This window comes from Moschus berezovskii, chromosome 4, assembly GCF_049115385.1.
Source record: "Moschus berezovskii isolate FMDL1 chromosome 4, NW_MosBer_1.0, whole genome shotgun sequence".
Lineage (NCBI taxonomy): Eukaryota > Metazoa > Chordata > Mammalia > Artiodactyla > Moschidae > Moschus > Moschus berezovskii.
This window is the reverse complement of record NC_142463.1, coordinates 88,241,312-88,268,258: the sequence shown is the minus strand read 5'-3', so window position 1 is coordinate 88,268,258 and position 26,947 is coordinate 88,241,312. Positions and strand designations below refer to the sequence as shown.

The following is a 26,947-nucleotide window of genomic DNA, read 5'->3' as shown; positions in this document are numbered from 1 at the left end:
ACAAAATACTAGCAAGCCAAAACCATAGCATATTAAAAGGATTATACATCTTGACCAAGTGGATTGATTGCAGGATGCAAGCGTGGTGGTTCAACATAGAAAACTTTCAGTTTAATAATCACATTAATAGAATGAAGGAAAAAATAAACAACATGTGATTGTCTCAATTGATGCAGAAAAGACATTTGACAAAATCAAACACTCTTTGCTGTTAAAAACTCTCAGAGAACTAATAATAGAATGGAACTTCCTCAGCATGGTGAAGATTATTTATGGAAAACCGAAGCAAGCTAATATCATACTTAATGGGGAATGACTTAAAGTTTTCTCCCTATGATCAGGAACAAAGATAAGGATGCCTGCTTTCACAATTGTTACTTCAACATTTATTACAAGTTCTGTCCAGAGCAGTTAGACCAGAAAAATAAGTAAGTTGGGAAGGAAGAAGTAAAGCTGTGTCTGTTCACAGATGACATAAATATTATATATCATCAGTAAGAATCCACATGACAGCTTTAAAGCTTATGAATAGGTTCAGCAAAGTTGCAGGGTACAAGATCAACACATGAAAATTGTTTGTGTTTCTGTATACATCAGTGAACAATCAGGAGAGGAAATTAAGAAAGCAGTTTTGTTTATAGCAGCATATAAAAGGATAAAATACTTGGGAATAAATTGAGGTGAAAAATTTGTATGCCAAAATCTACAAAACATTACTAAAAGAAGTTAAAGAAGACCTAAATAAATGAAAAGACATTCTGTGTTCATGAATGGGAGGATTTAATACTGTTAAGATGTCAGTACTACCCAACATTATTTACAAATTTCATGTAATTCCTGTGAAAAAATTCCACTGTCTCTTCTGTAGTAATGGAAAAGCTAATACTCAAATACTTGAAATTGCAGCAAACAATAGCCAAAATAATTTTGCAAAAAGAAATACAAAATTATAGGACTCACATTTCATAATTTCAAAACTTACTATAAAGCTACAGTAATTAAAACTGTAGTTCTTGTATAAGGATAGGCATATAGACCAGTGGAATAAATTGAGAGGCCAGAAGTAATTTCATATATCTGTGACCAGTTGATTTTTGACATGGGTGCCAAGTCTAAAACTCAGTGGGGGAGAAATAATCTTTTCAACAGATGTTGCTAGGTATCTGGATTTCCACATGCGAAAAAGGAAGTTGGACCTCTGCCTCACACTGTATATAAAAATTAACTAAAACAAGATCAACAACTTAAGCACAGGACCTACAAAAGTATAAAACTCAGAAGAAAACATGGGGATTAATTTTTACAACCTTAGATTTTGTAATATGTTCTTAGGTATAATTCCACAAGCTTAAGCAACAAATGCAAAAATTGAACTTCATCAAAATTAAAAACTTTTTTGCATCAAGGGACATTATCAATAAACTGAAAGGACAGCCTCCAGAATGGGAAAAATATTTGCAAATTATTTATCTGGTAAGGTTTTAGTATCTAGAAAAATAAAGAACTACTACAACTCAACAATAAAAAAATCCATTTTAAAAAAGGAGTTGAATAGACAGTTCTCCAAATTGGCCAGATGTCTATAAATGGCCAATAAGTACATGAGAAAAATGCCCAATATCACTTGTCATTAGGGAAATGCACATCAAAACCACAGTGAAGTATAATTTTGCAGTTACTAGAATGGCTAAAAGGCTAAAATCAAAGCAGTAGTAAGTAATGTGTTAGTGAGAAAATAGAGAAATCTGAGGCCTCATACTTTTCTGGTTGGTATATAAAATGGTGTAGTCACTGTAGTTTCGTGGTACCTCAAAAATCTAAAAAATTACTATATGACCCAGTCATTTTACTTCTAGGTGTATACCCAAAAGCTTTGAAAACAAAGGCTCAAATAGATAACTGTACATCCATGTTCATAGCATCATTATTCACTGTGGCCAAAAGGTAGAAATAACTCATGTACATCCACAGGTTCAAAAGTGATGTATCCATACAATGGCGTATTACCCAGCCATAAAAAGGAATGAAGTCTGACATAGGCTGCAACTTGGATGAACCTTGAAAACATTGTGTTAAGTGAAATAATTCAGACACAAAAGGACAGATACTGTATGATTCCATTTACATGATATATCTAGGATAAGTAAATTCATAAGACAGAAAATGGGATAGAAGTTAGCAGGCGTTAGAGGAAGAAGGAAATGGGAGTTATTGCCTAATGGTTATAGAGTTTCTGTTAGGGGAAATAGATAATAGTGGTGGTTATGTAACACTATGACTCTAATGCCACTGAATTCCACATTGAATGGTTAAAATTACAATTTTTATATTTATTTTACCTCAAAAAAATTTTTGTAAAGGACATAGAGATAATTTTGTTCCAGAGTTATTGCTGTAAGTTATAAAATAGAGGGAGACCATTACTATTCTCTGGGAAAGAGAGACAGTTTTAGCTTTAGTCAGTCATACAGGACTTTTGGTTAAGCTTACTGTCAGTGTTGGCCAGTTTTAGAGATGATCCAGTTCATACGATCTCTGTAATTTGACTACACTCTAGCTTGGCAGAAGGGTCTTTCTTTGTCAATATTGGAATTCACTGTAATATCTAAGTCCTTTAAGTTGAGTACTATGTAGTTCTTTTAGAAGAATGAAGTAGGAATGTTGAGACTGCTGAGTTTAACCTCTATTTATTCTATTTTCTTGTGAAGAGCCATTTGAATTAGAGTATTGTTTTAGAAGGAAATTTTATAAGCTTCCTTCCAGAGTAACCTATTAAGCCACAAGCCACTTACATGCTTAAATTTTGTTAGACAAGGTTACTATTGTATTTATTAAATATTAATGTAGTCCCTCAGTATTTTTTCCTAGTAATATAGATTTGTGCTAGTCTTTACATTTGTATTCTATATTCATGTCGTCCTTGTGACAACTGTAGTCTGTTTTTATTTGTGTTAGTAAGGGATCCGGGATGATCATTTGTTTTGGTCAGTCTTTTACTGTGGAATAGAGCAAATTAATTGATCTGATCTATTTGACTGTTAAGACTCATGTGTACTATGTTATTTTTCAAAGATCCAATATATTAAGTATTTTCTGATTGCCATCTATATGTTTTATGCAGCACTTATGGAAGTTGCTGTTGAGTGATGACATATTCAATCATAGTCTGCTCAGACATTTTTTTTTTTATATTTTTAAGCTTCGAGATTCAACAGAGCAGTTTCAAGAATATTATAGGCAAAGATTGCGCTATCAACAGCACTTAGAACAGAAGGAGCAACAGCGACAGATATACCAGCAGATGCTGCTTGAAGGAGGTGTGAATCAGGAGGATGGTCCTGATCAGCAGCAGAATCTTACCGAACAATTCCTTAATAGGTTGGTCTTTTAGTCACTTTTTAAAATATGAGGAATTATTTAAAAGCTATTAAGAGCATGCAGTAACTGCTACTTTCTGTGTATAGTTTGAAATTTTAAGGCTTTTTAAGTGTTTCAAGTAGTGTGGAGTTACATAATCTCTTCAGTCACAGAAGTCTGAGGGCTCATCCAGTTTTGTCCTTCTGTTAAATGGCCTTTCACATCTGAGCAAAGGGAGCGGTGAGCATGGTGGTTTCAGCATATAGGCTGAAAGTGGACTGCTTCTGCATCTGGCCATGTCCCAGGGTAGCTGAAGACGTAGGGGAAATTACTGTCTTCAGTTTGCTTGTTTCCTCATCTGTTTCACAGGGTTGCCATGAAGATTAAATGAATTAACCTACATAAAATACTTAGAACAGTACCTGGCATAGAGTAAACACTATATTAAGTGGTAGCTGTTATTTTATTGTTATCTTGAGAGCTTAAATTTTCAGATTTTATTGAATTCAGAATATTAAAATGATTCTTTCTAATTTCTTCTAAAATGTATGAACTTACTATTTTTGATTATAGGTGAACACATGGTAACATTTTTTTTTCTTTTTTTAGAAATCTGTAAACCAGAATATGTATACTTAATTGAGCTAGAGTTGTTGGAAGATTGAGTTAACATATATTTAAAAATTACTTAGAGTAATTTCTGGCATATAGGAGGCATGCCATAAATGTTGACTGTCATCATGATTTGGAGTAGGAAATGGCAGCCCACTCCAGCATTCTTGCCTGGAGAATTCCATGGACAGTGGAACCTGGTGAGCTGTTATATAGTCCATGGGGTTGCAAAAGAGTCAGACATTACTGAGCACACACACATGCATGCATCGTCATGATTATAATTGGGCAGTGCAGTGGTGACTGTCCTTACTTGGTTCAGTAGTATTGGAAGTAATCCGCTTGACATTCTGTGGGTTATGCAAGTCAGTGAGCCTGAAACTGATCCTGTCTTCAGACCTTCACACAAGGAACATTTATAGTGGTATCTAGAGTCTAGGTGGTCCTCTGAACATTTACTTTGAAGATCATTTTCTTGTCACCTCTGATCAAGTCACTGTCTTATCAGAATTATACTGATAATGATGAACTGCTACTTCTGGTTCTTGGATATTGTCTTCATATCAGTAAAAGTCATGGTTGCAATTTGACTGCCCGTCTTCTTTTTTAGTGAAAGCAGATACTTAACATTGTCAGAACAAAAAGTGACAAGGTTCTATGATTCCAGTAGTATGGATGTCCTTGCTCAGAAAAAAAGTTAAACTATTCAAGATGGTTTATTTTTCTGTAAAGATAATTATAAATAGAATTCATTGTAATAATAGAATTCATTATCTTAAAATTAAAAGAATTTTTCCTTATAATTTAGGTTCAGTTTAGGGCATAACAACTATTCTCAATTTCTTTAGTGATTAGAATTTTAAATTATACTAAAGGTAAGTATGTTATAAAAGTTCATAGAATAACCAGGTCTGTTATAAATATCAGTGGATGTTTATTCTAAACTTTTATAAATTAGTTTCATATAAAATTTGTTGTTTTCTTAACCTTTCCTTATCTATTCTTTTTTCTAACTCTTTAATACTTTTATTTGATTTTTTTCCCTAGACTTTCACTTTTATGTACCAGGACATTAAAGTATCTGACTAATACCAAGGACAAATTGAATAGAGATAAAAACTAGAAATTAAAATATATCTTTTCCCCCTTAATGTTTTAGTCTTTCAAGTCATTCTAGCAGCAGAACACCGTTTCCAGAATTAAATTTTGCTTCTTCCTTTCCAGAGGCATAGAAAGAGTTAGAGAAATAAGAGTCATGTTATGTAATAGAACTTACTGAAAAAAATCAGCTAAAGTATCATAGGCTTATTATTAACAGTATTATATCACTACTTCTGATATTTTCTGTTACTAATAATTGGCTCTTATTATAGGCATATTCTGCCCCTTCCCCATCTTCCCTAACTTGAGTGAGACAAAATTATGTTAGCATTTTAGACTCTTTATACTTAGCATTTCCCACATTTACTTGACTGAAGAATTTTTTTTTATATGGGGAGCATTTAACAAGATTAGTGTTTCATAGAAATGCTATTTACTTAAAAATTTTAACTGATAAATATTTAGTAAAGGCTGCCAATTTGTTTAATAATTTTAAACTGATCTTTTAAGGTCTTTTAAAAACCCTAAACCCACACATACATGCATGCACAAGTGCACACGCATACACACATACATGAACACTAAATGTTTAATTTAAAAAATTAGAAAACACAGTGAACCACAACACCTCTTGGTAGTCACATCCCTTATGTAGTCCTCTCTCTTATCCAGGCTGGAGAAGGTGATTCTGGGCCAGTTCTTGGCTAATTCTTGAGAGTCTGACAGCTTCCTCCAAAGTGCCCTTTGGAGCCCTGAGTCCAGCATAAGGAGTCAGGCTACTCTGACTTGCAGTGAGGGAAAAGCGCTCAGGCTACCTTGTTTTGCTCCCTGTTTAATCTCCCTGGTGCCTAGATCAGAGCCTGGCAAATGTTTTTTTGTAGAATGAATAAATGAATTGAATGAGTGAATGTGTGAATAATGGGGATGCCACTTGACTTTGTCCCATCATGGTTTGTACTAGTCATCCATTTCCTAGTTGATATGATATTACTAGACAGTAATATCATTTCATTTCATGAAATGAAAATGGCTTGTTTTATTGGTGAAAAATTTGGTATTGGTGATATTTTCATTATTTTGGGAAATTAATTTTCATGTTGAAAATTGAACCAAAGTTATACTGGAGTAGAAACAGATTTTTTTTTTTTTTCTGTTTGGTAAAAGGTACTTTTGAAAATTCAGTGATACCTGTTATGTCTTATCTCTCTTACAGTGGTATCTTATAGGAAAATTTGGATCTTCTTGCAGTTTCTTGATTGTGTCTTAAACTGATGATGGTAAATTTTAGTACTAAACTTGTCATATATGTTATATGTGCATGTATTTACCGTCTCAGACTTTCAATATTCTATATGTTAGGAATATGACTAAGTTTTTATTTTAATATAATTATATTATTTTATTTTATAGGTCCATTCAAAAGCTTGGGGAATTAAATATTGGAATGGATAGCCTTGGTAATGAGGTACCAGCGCTCAACCAGCAATGTAATGGGAGCAAAGGCAATGGATCTAATAATTCTTCTGTAACTAGTTTTTCTACACCACCCCATGATTCTAGTCAGAGATTAACCCATGATGCTTCAAATATTCATGCAAGTACTCCTCGTATTCCTGGATCAGTAAATCATGTACCTTTTCTTGAGGAATCACCTTGTGGAAATCAAATGTAAGTGCTTTACTTTGTAAGACCTGGAAATGTTAACTTCAAACTAATAAATAGAAACTTAGAGAGTTGAATTTCTCTTATCTATTCTCTTCTACTAACTTCTGAATCTCTTAATTGTCTTTATTCTCCTATTTTTCTTTTTGCTTTCTTACCACCACCAAGACAATTCTATTTTCTATAACCCATTTTACTCAGAGATCATACAGCTTTAGGCTTTATATTCTCCCCAGTTTTTTCCCCTTGCCATTGGTACCTTTCAACAAATAATCTTTTAATTCACAGACTTCCAGGGCATAAAAAGTTGTTTTATGACATGGTGGAGTGGTTGCAGTAAGAGTCTTGGCAGCTCTGTTAGTTACAGCAATTGAGAATTCTTGCATCTTTATGTTTTCACTAGTCAGAGAAAAATTTTCATCTTGCTATCATTAGTAAACAGGTGTTAACTTATGCAGTGGAAATAGTTGAGCATTTTCTTCATCTATTAAACCACCTTAGAGTGGTTCATTTTAAAATGCATAACTTGCTCCTGGCATTTGTATAGAACTGGCTTTATAGAGTTAGTATCAAAAGCTCTAGTTTTATACTTAAGGAATGTGTCTCCACATTTCTGAAAAATATGCTTCTATTGCTGTTTTTATTATCCCTTGATCCCCTGCCAGTTAGATTTAGGTACCATACTACTGAAAGGTTGTTGCTGAATAAAAAGATGCTGGGATTCTTGGCCTCTGGAGGAGAAGAATTCAATCTGGGGCCAGAGACAAGGCTTGATCGCTCAGAGCTTTTGTGTGATGAAGTTTTATTAAAGTATAAAGGAGATAGAGAAAGCTTCTGACATAGGCATCAGAACGGGGCAGAAAAAGTACCCCCCTGCTAGTCTTCAACTGGATGTTATATAGTCACTAGCAGTCTGTTAATGAAAGAAAGGAATGTCTTAAAACTCAGAATGGCACCAGGCCCCTCACCCATAAGATGCATTTTGGGATAATCTTGGCACCAGATGATTCATTCCGGGCCATAAAATGATTGACTTGAATCTTGTAGAAGGGCAGATTACCCTACAAATAGTTTCGTTTACATAGATTAGGGGAAAAATATCTGAGTATAACATACTGGTTTGTCAAGTAGGTTCTGAGCCATTAGGTGGAACTGACTTGAAGACAGAGTCTGGGGTAAATGCATAGTACGTTAACATAGCTTAAGACAACATTTCTATAAGAAAAATGCATTGGTTAACTCAAGGTTTTGAGAATAGTTAACTTAAGGTGAAACCAGGTGTCATTATAGCAACACAGTATTTTAAGAAAAACCTTTTAAATGTGAATAGAGAAGGAAAAAATATCTAGTTTGTTTCCTCCTGCCATTTAAGAGAGATAAAAATGTCTGACACTTGCAGCCTATTTCCTCCGTTTGGAGACTCCTGGCCTTCCTGCCTGTTACCCTCTCACTACTTACCCACAACATACTAATTTTGTCTACACCTTCTTCTAATATATGTTGGTTTTTGTTTAAAAACTAAACAAAATAGGTTAACTAGTGTTAACATTAGTATGGCCATGTAAATGTTATTTACAACTGAGTCATATACTAAGAATATATTTCCTTTTCGCAGAACTTTTTTTCATGGAGAGAGTAATTGCCTCCTTTTTGGTGTGCATCTGTATGTATGCACATGCTTAGTTTTCTTGGTATCTATCACTAAACTATCTGCAGACACTGTGACAGAACTGTAAAATCATAAAACTCCTCATTACAGTAAAAAATGTCAGGTACTTTTTCTTCCCATTTTTCTTTACCCCCTGGGAAACACCCCTCCAGGATTGTTCCTGCTTCACTTTATGTTTATTACTTCTAAGCCATTTTATTCAGGCCTACAGAGTCCTGGGATGGTCCTTCACTATTCTCTTGGGAGTTTCCTTTGCCTCTTCCCTGAATTGGATTTCCTGTTTTCAGGATCTCATGTAGTTTCCTGAAAAGGGGTACAACATCAGAGAAGTTTCTGAGACCTTGCGTGTCTAAATATTCATTTTTGACTTTTTAGTATAGCTGAGTAAAGAATTCTACAATGGAAATCACTCCTCAGAGTTTCAAAGGCATCACTTCATGGTCATGTACATATTGAAAAGTCTGATGCCATTGTGATCTGATCCTTTGAATGAGGACTGCTGCTTTTTCTACTATAGAATTTTTTAGGACTTTGTCTTCCCTGATGTTCTAAAGCTTCATGATATACATCAGAGCAGGTCTGTTTTACTTCATTTTTCTAGATACTTTATGGGCTCTTTTAATCTAGATTCATAAATACTAGAATATTGAAAACATTTATGTAGCAATTTTCTTAGCTCTATTTTCTTTTTTGGTATTATTTTTATCTTCCAAGCTCTTTATTATTCTCTAATTTTCCTTAGGTTTTTAAATAGATATTTTTCTTGCATTGTTTCCTCTTGTATTTCTAAGGATTTTAATTATATTTTGGTAGCTTTTGTTTCCTTTATTGTCTTTCAGTTCAGTTCAGTCCCTCAGTTGTGTCCGACTCTTTGCGACCCCATGAATCACAGCACGCCAGGCCTCCCTGTCCATCACCAACTCCTGGAGTTCACTCAAACTCATGTCCACAGAGTCGGTGATGCCATCCAGCCATCTCATTCTCTGTCGTCCCCTTCTCCTCCCGCCCCCAATCCTTCCCAGCATCAGAGTCTTTTCCAGTGAGTCAACTTGTCGCATGAGGTGGCCAAAGTATTGGAGTTTCTTTAGTCTCCATTTAAAAATTTTGTTTTGACTGTGTCCTGTGACTTGCGGTATCTTAGTTCCCTGACAAGGGTTGGAACCTGTGTCCCTTGCAGTGGAAGCACGGACTCCTAACCATTGGACCACCGGGGAATTTCCTAGACTCTGTATTTTTATTTAGGAGGCTTTCTTCAAGCATTTGTAAGAAGTGAGGTATTTTTTTAAAATGGCTAGTTGGAAGGAAGGGACACAGGTATGGATACATCTGTTTACCTGTTGGCCTCACAAAAAAAGTGATTAAATAGAAACATTGTTTTATTGTGGGACCCTCAACTGTCTAGTTTCTGTTAGTCTTTTCTCTTGGACCGGATAATTGTTCTAAAGAGCAATCCAGTTTCCTCCTTAGGTCAAAACTAAACCATAGTGACCAGGATTCTGGCACTAAGCAGGGAAAAGGTAGTGGACATCTTACTATGAAATTTGTACAGTTTGACTTAATCTTTTTCCCAGAATGGCTTCTCATTCCTTCCTTACGACTAACTATGCTTTGTATTATGGAATCTAGCATCTCTTAGCAAATGGCTCCAGAAAGTAATTATGACTGGTATCAGTGTGGGTTATAAATAAATATTATAACCCCCAAAGAAATAAATATTAGAGATTGAAAGGGTAAATTAGTTCCTGTTTTGATATTCAGAGTAAATGGTACTTGAATTTCTTTCTATTCACACAGTTCATCAGAACTTTCAGTCATTAAGCCACCTCTTGGAGATTCTTCAGGGAATCTATCAAGATCAAGAGAGGAAGAGGTAATACTAAGGGGAAGGAGGTTTCATTATTTTTATATTTACTTGCACAGGAAGTATATTTACTTGTCAAGGAATTCTCAATTTAAGGAAAGAACCATCTTTGCTGCTGCTGCTGCTAAGTCACTTCAGTCGTGTCCGACTCTGTGTGACCCCATAGATGGAAGCCCACCAGGCTCCCCCATCCCTGGGATTCTCCAGGCAAGAACACTGGAGTGGCTTGCCATTGCCTTCTCCGAGAACCATCTTTAAGTAGTCCTTATTGTTAATGGTGGTAGTAATCTCAAGGTGGTTTTCACTGAGTGACGTGAAGGGGTTGCTGAGAAATCACATTTTGAGAGTATTCATATTAATGATTCAGTGGTGATCTTGGTGCGTGAGTTGGAGCTGTGTCACTACTCTCTGAACCCTTAGTTAGCTAAGATATTTAATATCTTTACTCCTTTGGACTGTGCATCAATACATTTGTTTTTTGCTTTGGAACCAGATATCTTTCCCTAACTAGTATACACCTTCACTCTGTCTTATTTTCTCTAGTTCGAATTTTAATCCCATAAACAAAGTTATTATTTCAGATGCTTATGGGACCAAACAGGTGACATAAATGAATAAAGTTGATTATTTCTGTGATATGTTCATAGGAATATTTGTCCCTTGAACAAAGAAATATTCTGACCTAATGTTTCCAGTTCTTTTGATTTTTCAAGAAAACCTGGAAAGTTGGATTTTTATGTGAAATCTATTTTTTAAATGGCAGCGGATTTTTAAAAAATTTAAATACACTGGAGAAGAGCAAGTAAAATTGTAGCTATGCCACTTCTGCTATAAAGCAACCCTTAGTAACTATTATTAATGTGCCATTGGCCATGTAATCAACGAGTCATTCCCCTCCATTTTTCTTATCTACCCGTGTTATTCATTTGGTAGTCAGCCTTTCTTGTATATGACTTAATGGAAAATGTAGTATTTCTAGTCAAATACATTGATATGAATAATATAAGAATTCAATTCAGTTACATAAGACAGAGTCTAATATATCAGTCTTACCTCCTACTCCCCAATGAAGATGTTTTGTTGAATACAGAAAAGTTTGGGTAGGGAGATGCATAATCTCTTCATTGAAATAATCACTATGGGTTCTAGAGCTCTCAGCATACAATCAGAGCTGAAGTAATTTGCCTTTGGAAAGTGTGAATGTCAAGTATATACACAAAGACAAAATTTAGGTGGGTCTCTGCAATGGCAAGCCAAGCCACTCCAGTACTCTTGCCTAAAAAATCCCATGGATGGAGGAGCCTGGTATGCTGCAGTCCGTGGGGTCGCTAAGAGTCGGACACGACTGAGCTACTTCACTTTCACTTTTCACTTTCACACATTGGAGGAGGAAATGGCAGCCCACTCCAGTGTTCTTGCCTGGAGAATCCCAGGGACGGGGGAGCCTGGTGGGCTTCCGTCTATGGGGTCGCACAGAGTCGACTGAAGTGACTTAGCAGCAGCAGCTGCACCACACAGCCTAGAGCGCTTTGTTCCAGGTCCTGGATCCAGCCCTAGTCTGCGTAGCAGGGTGGTTTCAGAGGACACCAATAGTGGGAGTCCCCAAAGCTTTTATACAGTGCTGTTCCAGAGTTTTCCTTCCTCAGAGGAGGAATGTGAGCAGACAGATTGACAGTTGAAAATAGAAATGAGGCTGAAATTACAGGTCCTGATTAAAACCATTTTTACAGTTTTAAAAGGGTATTTTACAATTTGAATTTGAAATAGTATTCATTGCTGGAGATAGTGGTAAACTTTTTTTTTTAACCCTAAAGTGATTAAATAATAGCATTTTATATTTCCTTCTTTTAGAAACCTGAACAATGGTTTGTTGTAAGAATTATAAATGTGGGCTGTTTTTTTCTTGACAGTTGAAGAGAACTTAATGTGAGAATGCATATTCTTATGTTTTGTCATAGAAAAGAAGAAAAACTTGAATGTCTATGAGCTGTCCAAGCTTAGTTTAGCAATGAGTAGGAAAAATAGAAAAATTCGGTTTATTTTAGATTTGCCATTCAAAAGAATGTATGCTTGTATTGATAGTGAACAGTAAAGTGATAAAGTGAATAATACAGTTCAAATGAATTTAAAATGGGGTAAAGATGAATTCTTTCAAATTCTTTTTTTCATAGAATGACTTTCATATTAATTCTGTCCATAGGATGACAAATCAAAGAAGCAGTTTGTTTGTATTAATACCCTAGAAGACACACAAGCTGTTAGAGCAGTGGCTTTTCATCCAGGTGGTGGTCTATATGCTGTCGGTTCAAATTCAAAAACTCTGAGAGTATGTGCCTATCCAGAAGTAATTGATCCAAGGTAAGGAGAGATGGTTTGTGGTGCCATTTTTGCTTCATTTTTTAATTTAGCTATATGGCCCCCTTTTTAAGAATCGCCTTTTCAGTAGTGTTTTTCTTTTCCTTTTTTTTAAGCTTTTACATTTTTGTTTTTAATACTTAGGAAATACATATAAGAATCACCAATTAACTTTATACGTTATTTTTCATAAAATATTTTTAATTAGGCACTGTCTACTCAGTAGCCTAGTTTTATTTCTGTTGTTTTTTCTAATTTAAAAAAAAATCTGCAAGATCCTTATATTCTAGTTAAATTACATAAAGATAAAGTAATGCTAGTTATAGACTTGGAGAAAAATTTAAATGTCTTATACTAATAGCTTCAAAGAAATATTAGGTTGAAGTGTGTGATATTTGACCATTTTGACCTAGAAAGGTTCAGTTTCATTTGGTCAACCTAACTATGATTTTAAACTCTCTTGTTTTAACAGATTATGGGATTTGAAAATAAGGGATATATCTTTAAAGGCATATGTTGGAAAAAAAAAACACAAGCATATGATCTTATATATTACGTATACAACTAATTCTTTAAAGTTACTGAGAAAGCAAATATCTTAGATGTAATCTCACAGAAAACTGGATTTGGGCTCTTTTTTGTCAATTTATTTGTTAAGGCTTTTACTGTCAAAATAAATGGGCATGAACTATTTCGTAGATTTTGTGCTTAGGAAAATGGCCACAAATGGAATAGTTTTCATACCAGTAGACAAAAACATTCAAGCAAAATAAGCCACAGAGCTTTAAAATTTTAAATATGAAAAGCAGTACATATCATAATGTGTTTTGGAAATTTTTTACGACCCTTAAGGCTTGTTTTATTATAACCCGTTTGGAGAACAGAGGGGTAAGATTATTTATTTATCTGCATTTTTTTGTATATCTCTGTATCTGAAACTAGAAATTTAGGCTTTAGTCTGTCCAGTTCAGTTGCTCAGTCATGTCCGACTCTTTGTGACCCCATGAATCACAGCACACCAGGCCTCCCTGTCCATCACCAGTTCCCAGAGTTCACTCAAACTTATGTCCATCGAATCAGTGATGCCATCCAGCCATCTCATTCTCTCTCATCCCCTTCTCCTCCCGCCCCCAATCCTTCCCAGCATCAGTCTTTTCTAGTCTGTAGTAGCTTTTAAAAGTTGAGAAAAGGAATATGGATCATGTTAGGTGATAGTAATGTCATTTATTGGTGCTGTAGGATTATATGATAGAGAATAGGCAGAATTCCAGATAAGAGAGTGGAAAAGAGAAACAATTAGGAGGCAGTGCCAAAGACTTTATATATTTAGGGTTCATCTGATCTTAAACTGACTCTCCCTTTTTGTGTTTTTCATGCTGGCACAAATGTTTCATAGACTCTTCTTGAAGAAACTGAGTTTTATGAAAAATAAATTCATTTATTTAACAAATATATTTTGAGCTCCTTCTCTGTGCTAGGCTTTGGGGATCGTTGTGAGTAAAACAAACATGTTTATTGACCTTATGGAACTTCTATTCTGGTGGAGAAGGTGGACATTATCCAGATAGACACACTCATAAATGTAATATACACTGTGATAAGTGCTATGAAGAGAAAGTACAAGGTGCTGGAACAAGGGGAGATGAGGGAACTGGGGAGTCAGAGTAGGATCTCTTAGAAGAAGAGGTCTATGGGTGAACAGAACCTAGCCATATGAAAACAAGGAAGAAGATAAGGTTAGAGGGATCATGAAGTGAGAAAGAGCTTGGCTTTTTAAGGAACCAAAACAAGTTCAGAGCGGCTGGAGTATGGTGAGCAGAATGTGATAAGGCTACAGAAGTAGATGTGAGCTAAATTACGCAGAGCTTTGTGTTCATTTTGGATTTTATGGTGACTGCAGAGGGAAGCTGCTGAAAGTTTTCAACAGAACAGTACTGTGATATAAGCTTTGGGTCAGATGACAGTGAGATTAAATGCTAAGAGAAAGGTAGGAGGCTGTTGTCAATGGCTGGTGTGATGGCAGTGGACATGGAGCAAAATGGATGAAGGTAAAATCCATTTAAAGAATTAGTTGGCCCTAGCAATGAACTCGATATGCAACTGAAAAGAGAATCTTTTGATCTGATTTATTTTCTCTATCACTATTAAACACCTTCTAAGAATCAAAGATGTATCAATATTCTTTCTTGTTCTTTAAAAATTTCTTAATTATGAAAAATTTAAGCATACACAGAAGTGGAGATTAGTACACTGAAATGCAATAATTGTCAAGATTTTTGTTGTATTTGCTTCATCCTTTTTGTTTGCTGAAGTATTTTAATGGATATGTCATTTCACCCTTTAGGATGGAGCTCCAAAAACATATATTAATACATTTTCTTACAGAGACTTGATATTATCATTATACCTAATAAGGTCTTAAGTCTGTGTTTTAAAGTACAGATAAGAGGCTACTACTCCACTAAACCAATGTTAGCTTCCCATTAAAGGCCAAGCTCTCAAGGAGCATAGTGTTTAAGAGCTTCCTCAGTTGGACTTGGGGCTGCTCACCCATCCTATCTTTCTCGGTCTCTGGAACACCCCAGGTCTCTCCCAGCCCCACAGATGTTTTCCCTCGCTGCATGCTGGACCGGTCTCTCTCCTGTGGTTTATCTTCGCTGAAACAGTTCACCTGCCTTCATCTTTTTGTATAATAACTCTCCCTGTACTTTAAGGCCTAGTACCTTGATGTGAGAGTTGGACTGTGAAGAAAGCTGATCGCCGAAGAATTGATGCTTTTGAACTGTGGTGCTGGAGAAGACTCTTGAGAGTCCCTTGGACTGCAAGGAGATCCAACCAGTCCATTCTAGAGGAGATCAATCCTGGGTGTTCATTGGAAGGACTGATGCTAAAGCTGAAACTGCAATACTTTGGCCACCTCATGTGACGAGTTGACTCACTGGAAAAGAGTCTGATGCTAGGAGGGATTGAGGGTGGGAGGAGACGGGGACAACAGAGAATGAGATGGCTAGATGGCATCACCAACTCGATGGACATGAGTTTGAGTGAACTCTGGGAGTTGTTGATGGACAGGGAGGCCTGGTGTGCTGTGATTCATGGGGTTGCAAAGAGTCGGACACGACTGAGCGACTGAACTGAACCTTGTACTGGACTATAACATTTATATTCAATACGTCCTTTACTGTATGTGGATAGTCATGAAACATCTATCCCTGCCAGATACTAAACTCAGGACAGAGCTCTAGCTGCTTTTAGTTTTTTCTCTATCCTTTGTCTTCTCTTTGCCCCAGGCAGTTGCTCATATTATACGTTTAATAAATGCATATTGAACTTTTTAAATTTGGAAGACTTACTCGCTCTTTTCTAGAAATCTTTTGAGTTTCTGAATTAAAATCCATGAAAAATATGTGAAATGAAGACTTAAAAATACCCTGTTGTGTATGTGGGTCTGAAATAAGACTCAAGATCAGTATAATGATGGTTAATAATTTTATGTTTGGATTTTGATTTTAAATATGTTTTAAATTTGTTTCATCTAAGATTTTGAAAAGTGTTATTAACATGTTGTCTGATACGTTTTTGCTCTTTCCCTCAAGAACGACCGTAATACAGAAACTTCACATTCATTTACTAAGCAAGAAATTGAAATATCTTTTTGCAATTTTTCTTTCCAGTGCACATGACATACCTAAGCAGCCAGTGGTACGTTTTAAAAGGAATAAACATCACAAAGGATCCATTTACTGTGTGGCCTGGAGTCCCTGTGGGCAGTTACTTGCGACAGGGTCAAATGACAAATACGTCAAAGTGCTGCCCTTCAATGCAGAGACTTGTAATGCAACAGGTAGGGGCCGAGTATGTAAGCAATAGCCTTCTACTGTGTTCTTTATGTTTCCCCATGTGTGTCTCTAATACAGCTCTGTACTGTTTTTAGTAAAATCTAATAATATACCCTTAAGAATTGTTTTACATTCCAATTGCTTGCATTCGTGAGGCATTAGTCTTTTTTAGTAAGTTCTTACAAGGTGGCTGGGTGAATAACTTCCAGAGTTGTATTCGTGAATATTTTCTAGAGTAGTTTTTTTCTTTCATTTTCTTTTGAGATAAAAGCCAAGAAGATAACTCTGCATATGGCTCTGTTTTAGTGATGGTGGTAACTGAGTCGATATTTTGATTTCATGAAGATTTTTTTTATTCAGTAAAATGAAATTGATTATTTTATCAATCCCCAAATGACTATAGAGCATACCACTCTCCCATTCTCCTCCTCTTGGTCAGTTTGGAGGCAGTTTAACAATCTTTAAATTATCACAGTAAGTTGAGCAGCGTCTTTTTTTAAAATTCTTATTGCTGTTTCAGGACCGGATCTGGAATTTAGTATGCATGATGGGACAATTAGAGACTTGGCATTTATGGAAGGCCCAGAAAGTGGTGGAGCTATTTTGATAAGTGCTGGAGCAGGGGATTGTAACATTTATACAACTGACTGTCAGAGAGGACAGGGCCTCCATGCTCTGAGTGGACATACTGGTATGTGATATCAGTCTCCGATGCTACTCTTCTTTTTGTTCATCCCGTGCTTTTTTCCCCAATGTATTTTCATTAATGAGGGTATATTGCATCAAAAGGGATTTCTTCAGAAGAAGAACATTTTATTTCAAAAACTAAGTCATGAACTTTGGATAACAACACAGTAACTGTAGCTGACATTTTCCTGTTTGCTAAAGCCTTTACTTATACACATAATTCCTTAATTTAACCCTCACAACAACCTTATAAGCCTGAAGTTCTGTCTCAATTTTATACCTGAAAAAAGCAAAACTTGAAAAGGCAAAATGACTTGCTCATTATCTTACGGCTGAACATGACAGAACAGAGGTATCTCTCCAGGTCTCCCTTCTAAAGCTGGTGATGCAACCCTGCAATCCTGTGTTTCCTCTTTGGAAAATCTGCCATAATTTCAAATGGTACTTTTTTTTTCAGTACTAGTTATGATGTCCTGAAATATTTGACTCACCACAAAAGGTTTAAGTTTATGATTTTGATACAAGTTTTACTGAATTTAATTTTTTGAAAATTGCCGATATGTTTGATATGTGTGGAAAATCTCTACCACACAGTTTGAGTAACTAGATTATAGTTAACAATATAGTTGAATATAGTTCAACAATAAAGAATACTTAACTTTGAATGTGTTACAGAAAATTACTGTCCCACAGTAATAACTGACTCTGATCTTTTATAGGGCATATTTTAGCACTTTATACTTGGAGTGGCTGGATGATTGCCTCTGGTTCCCAAGATAAGACTGTTAGGTTCTGGGATCTTCGAGTACCAAGCTGTGTTCGTGTTGTTGGCACAACATTCCATGGAACTGGTAGGTTTTTCTGGAATTTAAATACATTTATATGAGAAAGAAACTTTATAAATTGCATTGACCTACTTCTTCTCCCCTGCAAAATATGTTAAAAAATAGGAACAATATAAACTAAATACTTGGTATTTTATTGAGTAAATTCTTACTTTAAATTTACTTTAAATTCTTAAATTCCTTCATCTGTTATCTTACTTGTAAAAATAATATTCAACTAAGGAAACCGAGACCCAGGGAGATTAAGTATCATGCCCTAATTATTCTGTTAGCAGGGCATTTTAGAACTCAGACCTTTTAAAAGAACATTTGTAAATGCATACATGTGGCAGAAATCGAACAAAAGGTTATAGATCATTTTCTTTTTACTCCCATTTCTTGGTGTCTTTTCCTAAGGGACCAGTTTCTTATTTATTATTCTAGAAATACTCTTTTAGTATATAACCAAAATGTTTGTGTAAATTATAATTTCCCTTCTCCTTTATTCACACATATACACAGACACAAATTGTAGCGTATTTGCCTTATTTTTTTAAGTTAACGTGGATTGCTTCATGTAAACTGAGGTTATCTGCTCTTTGTGTTCTATAGATCACCTCTTAAAATATTGATATCTTAAGAATGACACAGTTTTCTGCCATTATTTTTATTTTAGAGTCCCTTTTCTGCCTATTTTTAAATAGCAATTCTAAGGTACTTTCTCAAGTGAAAACACCTGTCTTACATCCTTGATTTTTTTGTTTTCTTTGAAACGCTTTTTCCTCTCAGCTTTCATGGACATTGTTCTGTACTTTGAATCAACTCAGATATGTTCTTCCACTTGTCTTCTCATGGTCAAATGCTTCTCCTATTTGGTCTTAGCTCTTTCTAGCACCTAGCCAGAAAGTCTTCTTTGCCTTAATTGGGACCTTACTGTTATTTCTATCTTTGAACTTCATTTATTTCCTTTAGACTTTTTATCAGTACTTAAGATTATATATTTGTGTGTTTTTTGCTGGTCTCCAATATAAATAGATTTTAAGTTCCACAAAGGCAGCAGTCATATATATTTTATTTCTCAGGGTAGATTTAGCACCTACCATAGTGCCTGGCCCAAAGCAGTAGTGTTACAATAACTGTTGAATAAATGAACCTAGATTTCTGTTGTCACCATAAACTTTGCATGTGTAAAGCTAAACTCATAATATCCTCTCTTCTTCCCATTTTCTCTGTTTTTGATAATGGTTCTCTTATTTCCTTATGCACCTAGATTTGAAATCTGGGGCTCATTTTTTTACTTCTTTTGCCTCCAGTCAGGCAGTTAATTGCCAAGACTGTTGATTCTTTATTCAGTTTTTTCCTGAAATCTGTGTGTCAACATTCAGGCCCTTATTCTCTTGATTATTTTGCTATTCTAGCTTATCTTCCAGTGGGTTCCCTTCTGTAGTCTGTCCATTTTAATTTGATACACACTTTCACATAGATTAATCTTCCTAGAGCACTCCTTGGATCATGTAAATCTCTTGCTTAGAAACCTGCAGTGATGTACTCTGTACAGGAACAAGCTCACACCCTGCAGTTTGGCTTTCAAGATGCTTGACAGGTTTAGCCCTAACCTGCCTTTATGTCCTAGCTACAGGCTACCTTTTATGTTAAATCAAGCAACTCCAGCCAAACTAAACTACCTATCCTTAAATGTTTTTATTCTTTTCCTTTAAACATCTTCTCATGTTATTCTTCCTGATAACCTCTTTTCTCTATCAAAAATTCAAGCAAAGATTATTTTTAATTACATGTATGTGTAATACATTTAAATGCGTTCTCTCTTATTTATACTATTTACTGTTCTTCAGGATCTAACTTATGTCCCCTTTTTCTGTGAAGTCTTCCCAGGCCACTTTGGTCTACAGTAGTGTTTGTCAACCTTATTTTCATTATTGCTTCCCCTAAGGGGAAAAACAAAATTAAATTTTTTTCCTAACAAGAGAAATTAAATACTAAGGAACGAGATTTTGGTTCAGTAGGGCTAAACTTTGAAGGGCTACAAACGCTTGTTAACATTTAGGATTTTTTTGTTCCCTGAGAACCATTTTGCACCCCCTTGGAGGCATTGTTGTGTGGCCTAACGGGTCTGACCTGTGGACTCAGAGCTTATTTTTTGTTCACTTCCTGTTGGTAGTTAATTATGTGTTGCTTAGAGATATTTCCCACACTGTGTCCTAAAACATATTTTGTTATTTAATCTTTTGTTCCCAGCTAGACTCTGAGCTAGGCATAGGAGAATTCTGGACACTTAATCAGCAGTGAGAATACTGCATTGGGAAAAGTGGCTCATCTTTTGCACTATAGGTAATGCTCCCGGGGGTTCTCCGAGAGGACCAAAAAAAAAAAAGATCTTTCTCATTTCTCACAGAATTTTGCTTCTAAGGACGCAAGTATTTATCAGTTGACTATTGGATTCTTCCCTAACTGAACAGTATTAACAAGCAGTATTAAATCTTTAGTGTATGATTCAGTGAAAATAAATAGCTGTTGAAGTTTAACTATATTGATTTTTGCATATTGAAACTTTCATTCCTCCTGCTCTACAGGCAGTGCAGTGGCATCTGTAGCTGTAGATCCCAGTGGCCGTCTTTTAGCCACAGGACAAGAGGATTCCAGCTGCATGTTATATGACATAAGAGGAGGAAGAATGGTACAAAGTTACCATCCTCATTCTAGTGATGTTCGCTCTGTTCGATTCTCTCCTGGAGCTCACTACTTGCTAACAGGATCCTATGATATGAAAATAAAGGTGACAGACCTACAAGGTGATGAAAGTTGCTCTTCCCCCCCTTTTTTTTAAGTCTTTCCTGTTGTATTTGGGGTCTTTCTTTTATGTTAATCTAGTATGATTGACTATAATCATTTTCAAGTTACAGTTTTATAGCTTTTATGAGCAAATTACTTGGTAATGTATTGTGATGAATTGTGAGAAATTATTAAACCAAGTGAATAGTCTTATTTTTATTGTTAAATGATTTCTAAAATATTTAAAACAATCAACATTTATTATATTGGATCATTTTGAGTTCAATGTTAGTAAATGTTAAAATCTACATTTATGTACTCCTATTTACTCCTACTTTAAAATATTTAGGGTATTAATATAATCTGTATATTTCCAGTATCTATATTTTTAAACATACATGAAGTAGATGTTTATTGTATACCAACTAGGGACAGATAGAGAGATGAATAAGACAGGTAACTTTCTTACACATGCAGCTTACACTTTAGAGGCCAATAAAAAGCAAACTAATAATGTAATTTTAGGTATTGGCTAATGCCATTAAAAAATTATCAAGGTAAGAGAAAGTAACAAGGTAGACAGGGGAAACCTATGCTAGACAGGCTAGAGGAGGTCTCACCAGGAAGTGCCATTTGCACAGAGACCTGATGAGAAGAACAAGCCATGCCAGGACCCTAGGAACAGACCATAGGTCAAGGTGCTGAGGCAGGAAAGGGTTTGGTTTAATCACAACACTACAGGAAACCAGTGTGGCTGGAATTTAGTGAACCAAAGGAAAGAGAGGCAGGAGAATAAATCAGAGGCAGCAGGGTTTTGTAGGCATTTTAAAAAGCAGAATAGGAATCCTTTGGAAGATTTAAAACAAGGAGTGATATGGTCTGAAGTTTTAAAAAATAATTTTGAGTTATGGGGACAGTGGATTATAAGTATAAATATTAGTGAGAAAGCAACTGGACCAGTTCCATGATGATGGTGGCTTGGACTAGGGTTGTAGTTCAGTTCAGTTCAGTCGCTCAGTCGTGTCGGAGGTATAATAGTAAGAAGTGACTGAATTAGGAATGTATTTTAATTTGTTTCCATTAGATTTGGGCAGGGAGGGAAAAAGGAATCAGTGCTGATTCCTAGGTTTTTGGCATGAGCAAAGCAGATGGTACCATTAATTGAGATGAGGAAGACAGGTAGGGAGAGAAACAGGTTTAGGCAAGAAAATCAAGTTTGCTTTAAACAAGTTAAACTTCAGATGACTGTTACGGCAATCAAATGAGATGTGAAATAGCTACTTGTATACTAGCCTGAAGGTCAGGTGAGAAGTCAAGGTTGGAGATGAAATATGCATGGATGGTGTAAGTGTCTAAATGGCTATGGTAGCATGGTACTAGATGAAATTTCGTAGCAGGTGAGGTAGAAAGGAAACAAATTGAAAGCTGACTGCTGGGATTCACCAGAATTTAGGTCAGGAAGAAGAGGGCAGTCATCAAAGGAGACAGGGGTGCAGTGGCACTGAAATCGAGGACATACAAGGAGTGAGAGTTTCCAGGAGAGGGCGGCAGCTGTGTCATGTTTGTGCTGCTACTGCTGCTGCTAAGTCACTTCAGTCGTGTCCGACTCTGTGTGACCCCATAGACGGAAGCCCACCAGGCTCCCCCGTCCCTGGGATTCTCCAGGCAAGAACACTGGAGTGGGTTGCCATTTCCTTCTCCAATGTGTGAAAGTAAACAGTGAAAGTGAAGTCGCTCAGTCGTGTCCGACCCTTAGCGACCCCATGGACTACAGCCTACCAGGCTCCTCCATCCATGGGATTTTCTAGGCAAGAGAACTGGAGTGGCTTGCCATTGCCTTCTCCACATGTTTGTGCAGGCGTTACCAGATACTACGCGTGTAGTTAGGTCGTTAGCAATTTAAACTGTTTAAACTTTTCGGTGTACTATATTAATGTGTTAGGCTTTTATATACTGTAGTGTCTTAAAGTAACAGGAGGCCTATGAAATCTATACATATTCTGTAATGTAAATCAAATCTCTTTTCTTTAATTTAGGAGACCTCACCAAACAGCTTCCTATAATGGTGGTGGGGGAACACAAAGACAAAGTTATTCAGTGCAGGTGGCACACCCAGGACCTTTCCTTCCTGTCATCCTCTGCAGACAGAACTGTAACCCTCTGGACTTACAATGGATAGAGTACAGCCAATGTCAATCTGTGCAGTGAAAGCAGAGACTTGAGACTACTGAGTTGTGAATATTACGAAACTGAAGAACATGGATTGACCTGGAAAACGGCTTCGCACAAGCCCCTTATTACCATTATAGGAGTTGGGTGGTGTTATTCTGCAGTGCTTTGAGTCTTCCACGTGAGCTCGTGCTGCTGTGACCTGCTGTATGTAGTCTTGTTGCCAAAGTCTGCGGAAGAGCTCTTATGTTGTCAGTGTGCACTCAAAGTCAAGGTGGATGATGTGTGTTCAGTTTAGTATTAAATGCATTCCTTGGTCTTTGCCTAAATAACAGTTTTATATACATACTGAAACTGAACTATACTTTAAGCATATTACTACATGTAATGCAACCAAGTTCTACACAGATTAAATATAGGTATTCAGAAATTACTTTTGCTTTTCTCACAACCCCTGAGGATACTGTATCACTTTTCAGCTAGAGGTCAGAATTTTATGTCTCTCCAGAGTTACATTGTTACTTTAACTAAGGATCATTATGGAGTTTTAAAATGGATGGAAAACTGCTTCTTAGTGCATTATGTGGTATAGGCCTTTTCTTTTTTCTTAAAACCAGGGATATAATTATTAATTTGTCATATTATTTTGTTTCAGGCTTAAAAGGTAAACATGTTTGCTTCAGAAACTTGTTCATTTCAATTTTTTGAATGCAACAAGATACCTCCCTTCTAAACTGTACTGTAGGCAGAGCAGCAGCGTTATGTGATGCAACACTTGATGGTACAGTAAATTTACTGGCTAGCATTTTTCCTCTTAAAAATTAAAAACTTTGCCATAGACTATAGCATGGCTTGAAATGCTATGTCTGCATGATAATTTAAAATGGGAAATTTAAATTTTGCACTCCAAAAGCTTATTTGGACTTTTTTTCTTGCACTGTTTTGTGTAATTCAGAATAATGGTTTTATTTCTATGGTATTGTAGATCCTAACATTTATGTACCTTTATTTTCATATTGTACAGTAATTTACTTTAAATTATTAAATAGGCTATTTATTTTAAATGCATTTGAGTTGGTTCTAATTATTGAATTGTCTGTGCACTGTATGTAGCAAGCATTTTTAATCTATTGTATACAAGTGGAAAGGGTATTAGAAGTGTAACTGTGCTATTATTTCAATAAAGACCTCTTCACACCTAAACTATTCCTGTCTCTAAGTGTCTAGAACTCTCAGGTTTTAAGTCTAGAATGCTGTTTCTCCAGTTTACTCGGCAGTTGTGTGGCCAATGGATGAGCCCCACAGTCACTTTCTTTTTATATTTCTTGTAGTAATTTACTTTTTAATCCTTCCCAACTGCATAACTTTTGTGTCTTCTCTTTCATTCACTATCTAGAAAAATTTCTACCCTGAATATACTGTGAAAGTTGATTAATAAAAGCAAGGCAAAATGCATAAATTCTAAGTTAGACTGCAGCTACATGGAGTTGAGTACTTTAGAAATGAAATCTGATTAGTTTCTGGCTATTCAATAGTACTGTTTTCCTACCTCTCAGGTATGCAGAAGGGAATTTTGCAAAAACAGGCCAGTCTCCTTTAGTGTAATTTCATACTTAGTACTACACATTCTAGATATTATAGCAGGTCATTAGTGTTAAGTTTAAAAGTAGGAAAAAGAGGCAGTTTCTTGAAGTAAACCAGATCAACTTCATGGTAAAAAGTGTTCATAAAATTATGTCTTCTACCTTCATCACTGTCGGAGAAAACTTGAATATCTTCCCATATGTTGGGTATTCATTTTCACTTTGCAGTGCATTAGATAATAAGCACTAAAAGTTACCTTATTTCAATAGCTGTCTGGTTACATGTCATTTTTTCTGTGCATCCTCACTGTCTTCTGCATGGAAGTAAGTAGATTCTTGGAGGTTCATGTGGAAGAGAAGAGAAGTGGAGTATCTATATTCTCCGACTCCTCAGGGGTTCATGGAAGGAGAATGGGGATGGGAGGGTGGTACAGACCTTCTTGATTTCTCCTTGGCAGAAGCTTCAGAGGTCTGATTCAAGTTTCATTTTTATTTTTTTGGCCATGCCATGCAGCTTGTGGGATCTTAGTCCCCCGACCGGGATGGAACCTGTGTCACGGCAATGAATGTGCTGAGTCTTAACCACTGGACTTCAGGGAATTACCCAAATTTCATTTTTTAAATGTTTAAGTGTTTTTAAAAATTGAGTTAAGCCAAAAGACATAACAGTGAAAGGGTAACCCATGAAATCAGAGAAAATACTTGCAAATCATGTCTGACAAAGGATTAATATTCAGAATATATAAAGATCTATCAAAAATCTAATTAAAAAATGGGCAAAAGACTTGAATAGACATTTCTTCAAAGATGACAGACAAATGGCCAGTAAGTATGCGAAAAGATACTCTCACTAATCGTTATGGAAATGCAACTGAAAACCGCCTCACACCCAGTAGGAAATCCACTATCAAAAAAAATAACAGGGACTTCCCTGGTGGTTTAGTGCTTAAGACTGTGCTCCCAATGCAGGGAGTACAGGTTTGATCCCTGGTGCGGGAACTAAGATCACATATGCTACGCAGTGTGGCCAAAAAACAAAAACAAGTAGGATGTGGAGAAATTGGAACTCTGTGCACTGTTGAAGGGAATACAAAATGGTGCAGCAGCTGTGGAAAACAGTATGATGGTTCCTCAAAAATGAAAAACAGAATTACTGTTTGATCCCGCAATCCCATTTATAGGTATAAATGCTCAAAATAATCGAAATCAGGGTCACGAGATATTGTACATTGATGTTCATAGCAGCATTACTCACAAGAGCCAAAAGATCAAAGAAACTGGAGTCCAACAGTTAAATAAGCTGTGGTATACAATACAATGGAATAATTTCAGCCTTTAAAAAGGAAGGACATTTTGATACATGTTGTAACATGGTTGATCCTTGAGAATATTCTGCTAAGTGAAATAGGCCAGTCACAGAAAGACAAATATTGTATGATTCGACTCAAGGTACCTGGAGTAGACAAATTCATAGAGATGAGTATCTTTGGTGGTTGCCCTGGGCAAAGAGGAAATAATGAATTTTACAAGGTGCAGAGTTTCAGTTTTGCAGGATGAAAAGATTTACGGAGATGGGTGGTGGTCATACTTGCACAACGATATAAATGTCCTCAATGACTACTCTTAAAAATGGTTAAGATGATAAATTTTGTGTCAGCTGTATTTTAGTTTAAAAAAAATTGTGAAAAGCAACACGCACACTCAAGTGTACTACATAATATGTCAAATTTTAACATACTTTGAAATTTGCTGCCAATAACTTATGTACACCTCTCATTCCTCCTAATGTGTAAAATTCATTATTTCCTCTCTGGAGAATTTTCTGAACGTGCAAGGCCAGCACTTAAGGTCAAAATCAAAGCAAAACTTACTATTTCCAATTACCACAGAGCGTGCATTCCCCAACCCCTCCCCAGTACCCAATACTACAGGACTACTGTTGTCATTAATCATGCCCCATTAAAAAACTTATGCTCAGAACAGATTTATGGGTTTTATTGCAAATGTTAAGTATTCGAGAACTTAGAGAAATCGATAAGAAAATACGCTTCGTACCCGTTTAATATATTTGGCTTCGAAGTAAGATTTCACTTGCAGAGTTCAGCTTATGAGGATGCTGCTGCTGCTGCTAAGTCACTTCAGTCGTGTCCGACTCTGTGTGACCCCCATAGACGGAAGCCCACCAGGCTCCCCCGTCCCTGGGATTCTCCAGGCAAGAACACTGGAGTGGGCTGCCATTTCCTTCTCCAATGTGTGAAAGTGAAAAGTGAAAGTGAAGTCGCTCAGTTGTCTCCGACCCTTAGCGACCCCACGGACTGCAGCCTACCAGGCTCCTCCATCCATGGGATTTTCCAGGCAAGAGTACTGGAGAGGCTTGCCATTGAAGCAGGTCTAAAACAGGCCGACGGAGGCAGGCCCCGCCCCCTTGACGGGCCAAT

General features: G+C 36.2%; 1 protein-coding gene and 1 long non-coding RNA gene across 3 annotated transcripts in view; one reads left to right on the top strand and one right to left on the bottom strand.

The window, feature by feature from the left end:
- WDR47 (WD repeat domain 47) overlaps nucleotides 1-24,116 on the top strand; it is a 60,611-nt gene extending 36,495 nt beyond the window's left edge. For both annotated transcript variants that reach the window (XM_055403689.2, XM_088835536.1), the window contains 9 exons: nucleotides 3,200-3,378; nucleotides 6,481-6,738; nucleotides 10,196-10,271; nucleotides 12,463-12,620; nucleotides 16,292-16,461; nucleotides 16,977-17,147; nucleotides 17,863-17,994; nucleotides 20,559-20,777; nucleotides 22,794-24,116. In XM_055403689.2, the coding sequence (XP_055259664.2) occupies nucleotides 3,200-3,378; nucleotides 6,481-6,738; nucleotides 10,196-10,271; nucleotides 12,463-12,620; nucleotides 16,292-16,461; nucleotides 16,977-17,147; nucleotides 17,863-17,994; nucleotides 20,559-20,777; nucleotides 22,794-22,936 (1,506 nt within the window). In that variant the 3' untranslated portion in view covers nucleotides 22,937-24,116. The remainder of the gene's footprint in view (nucleotides 1-3,199; nucleotides 3,379-6,480; nucleotides 6,739-10,195; nucleotides 10,272-12,462; nucleotides 12,621-16,291; nucleotides 16,462-16,976; nucleotides 17,148-17,862; nucleotides 17,995-20,558; nucleotides 20,778-22,793) is intronic.
- Nucleotides 17,868-26,898, bottom strand: LOC129541646 (uncharacterized). The gene is made up of 3 exons (XR_008682861.2): nucleotides 26,565-26,898; nucleotides 24,946-25,058; nucleotides 17,868-18,004 (listed from the first exon to the last, which is right to left on the bottom strand). It is a non-coding gene; the product is annotated as an uncharacterized LOC129541646 (long non-coding RNA).
- Nucleotides 26,899-26,947: the final 49 nt, after the last annotated feature.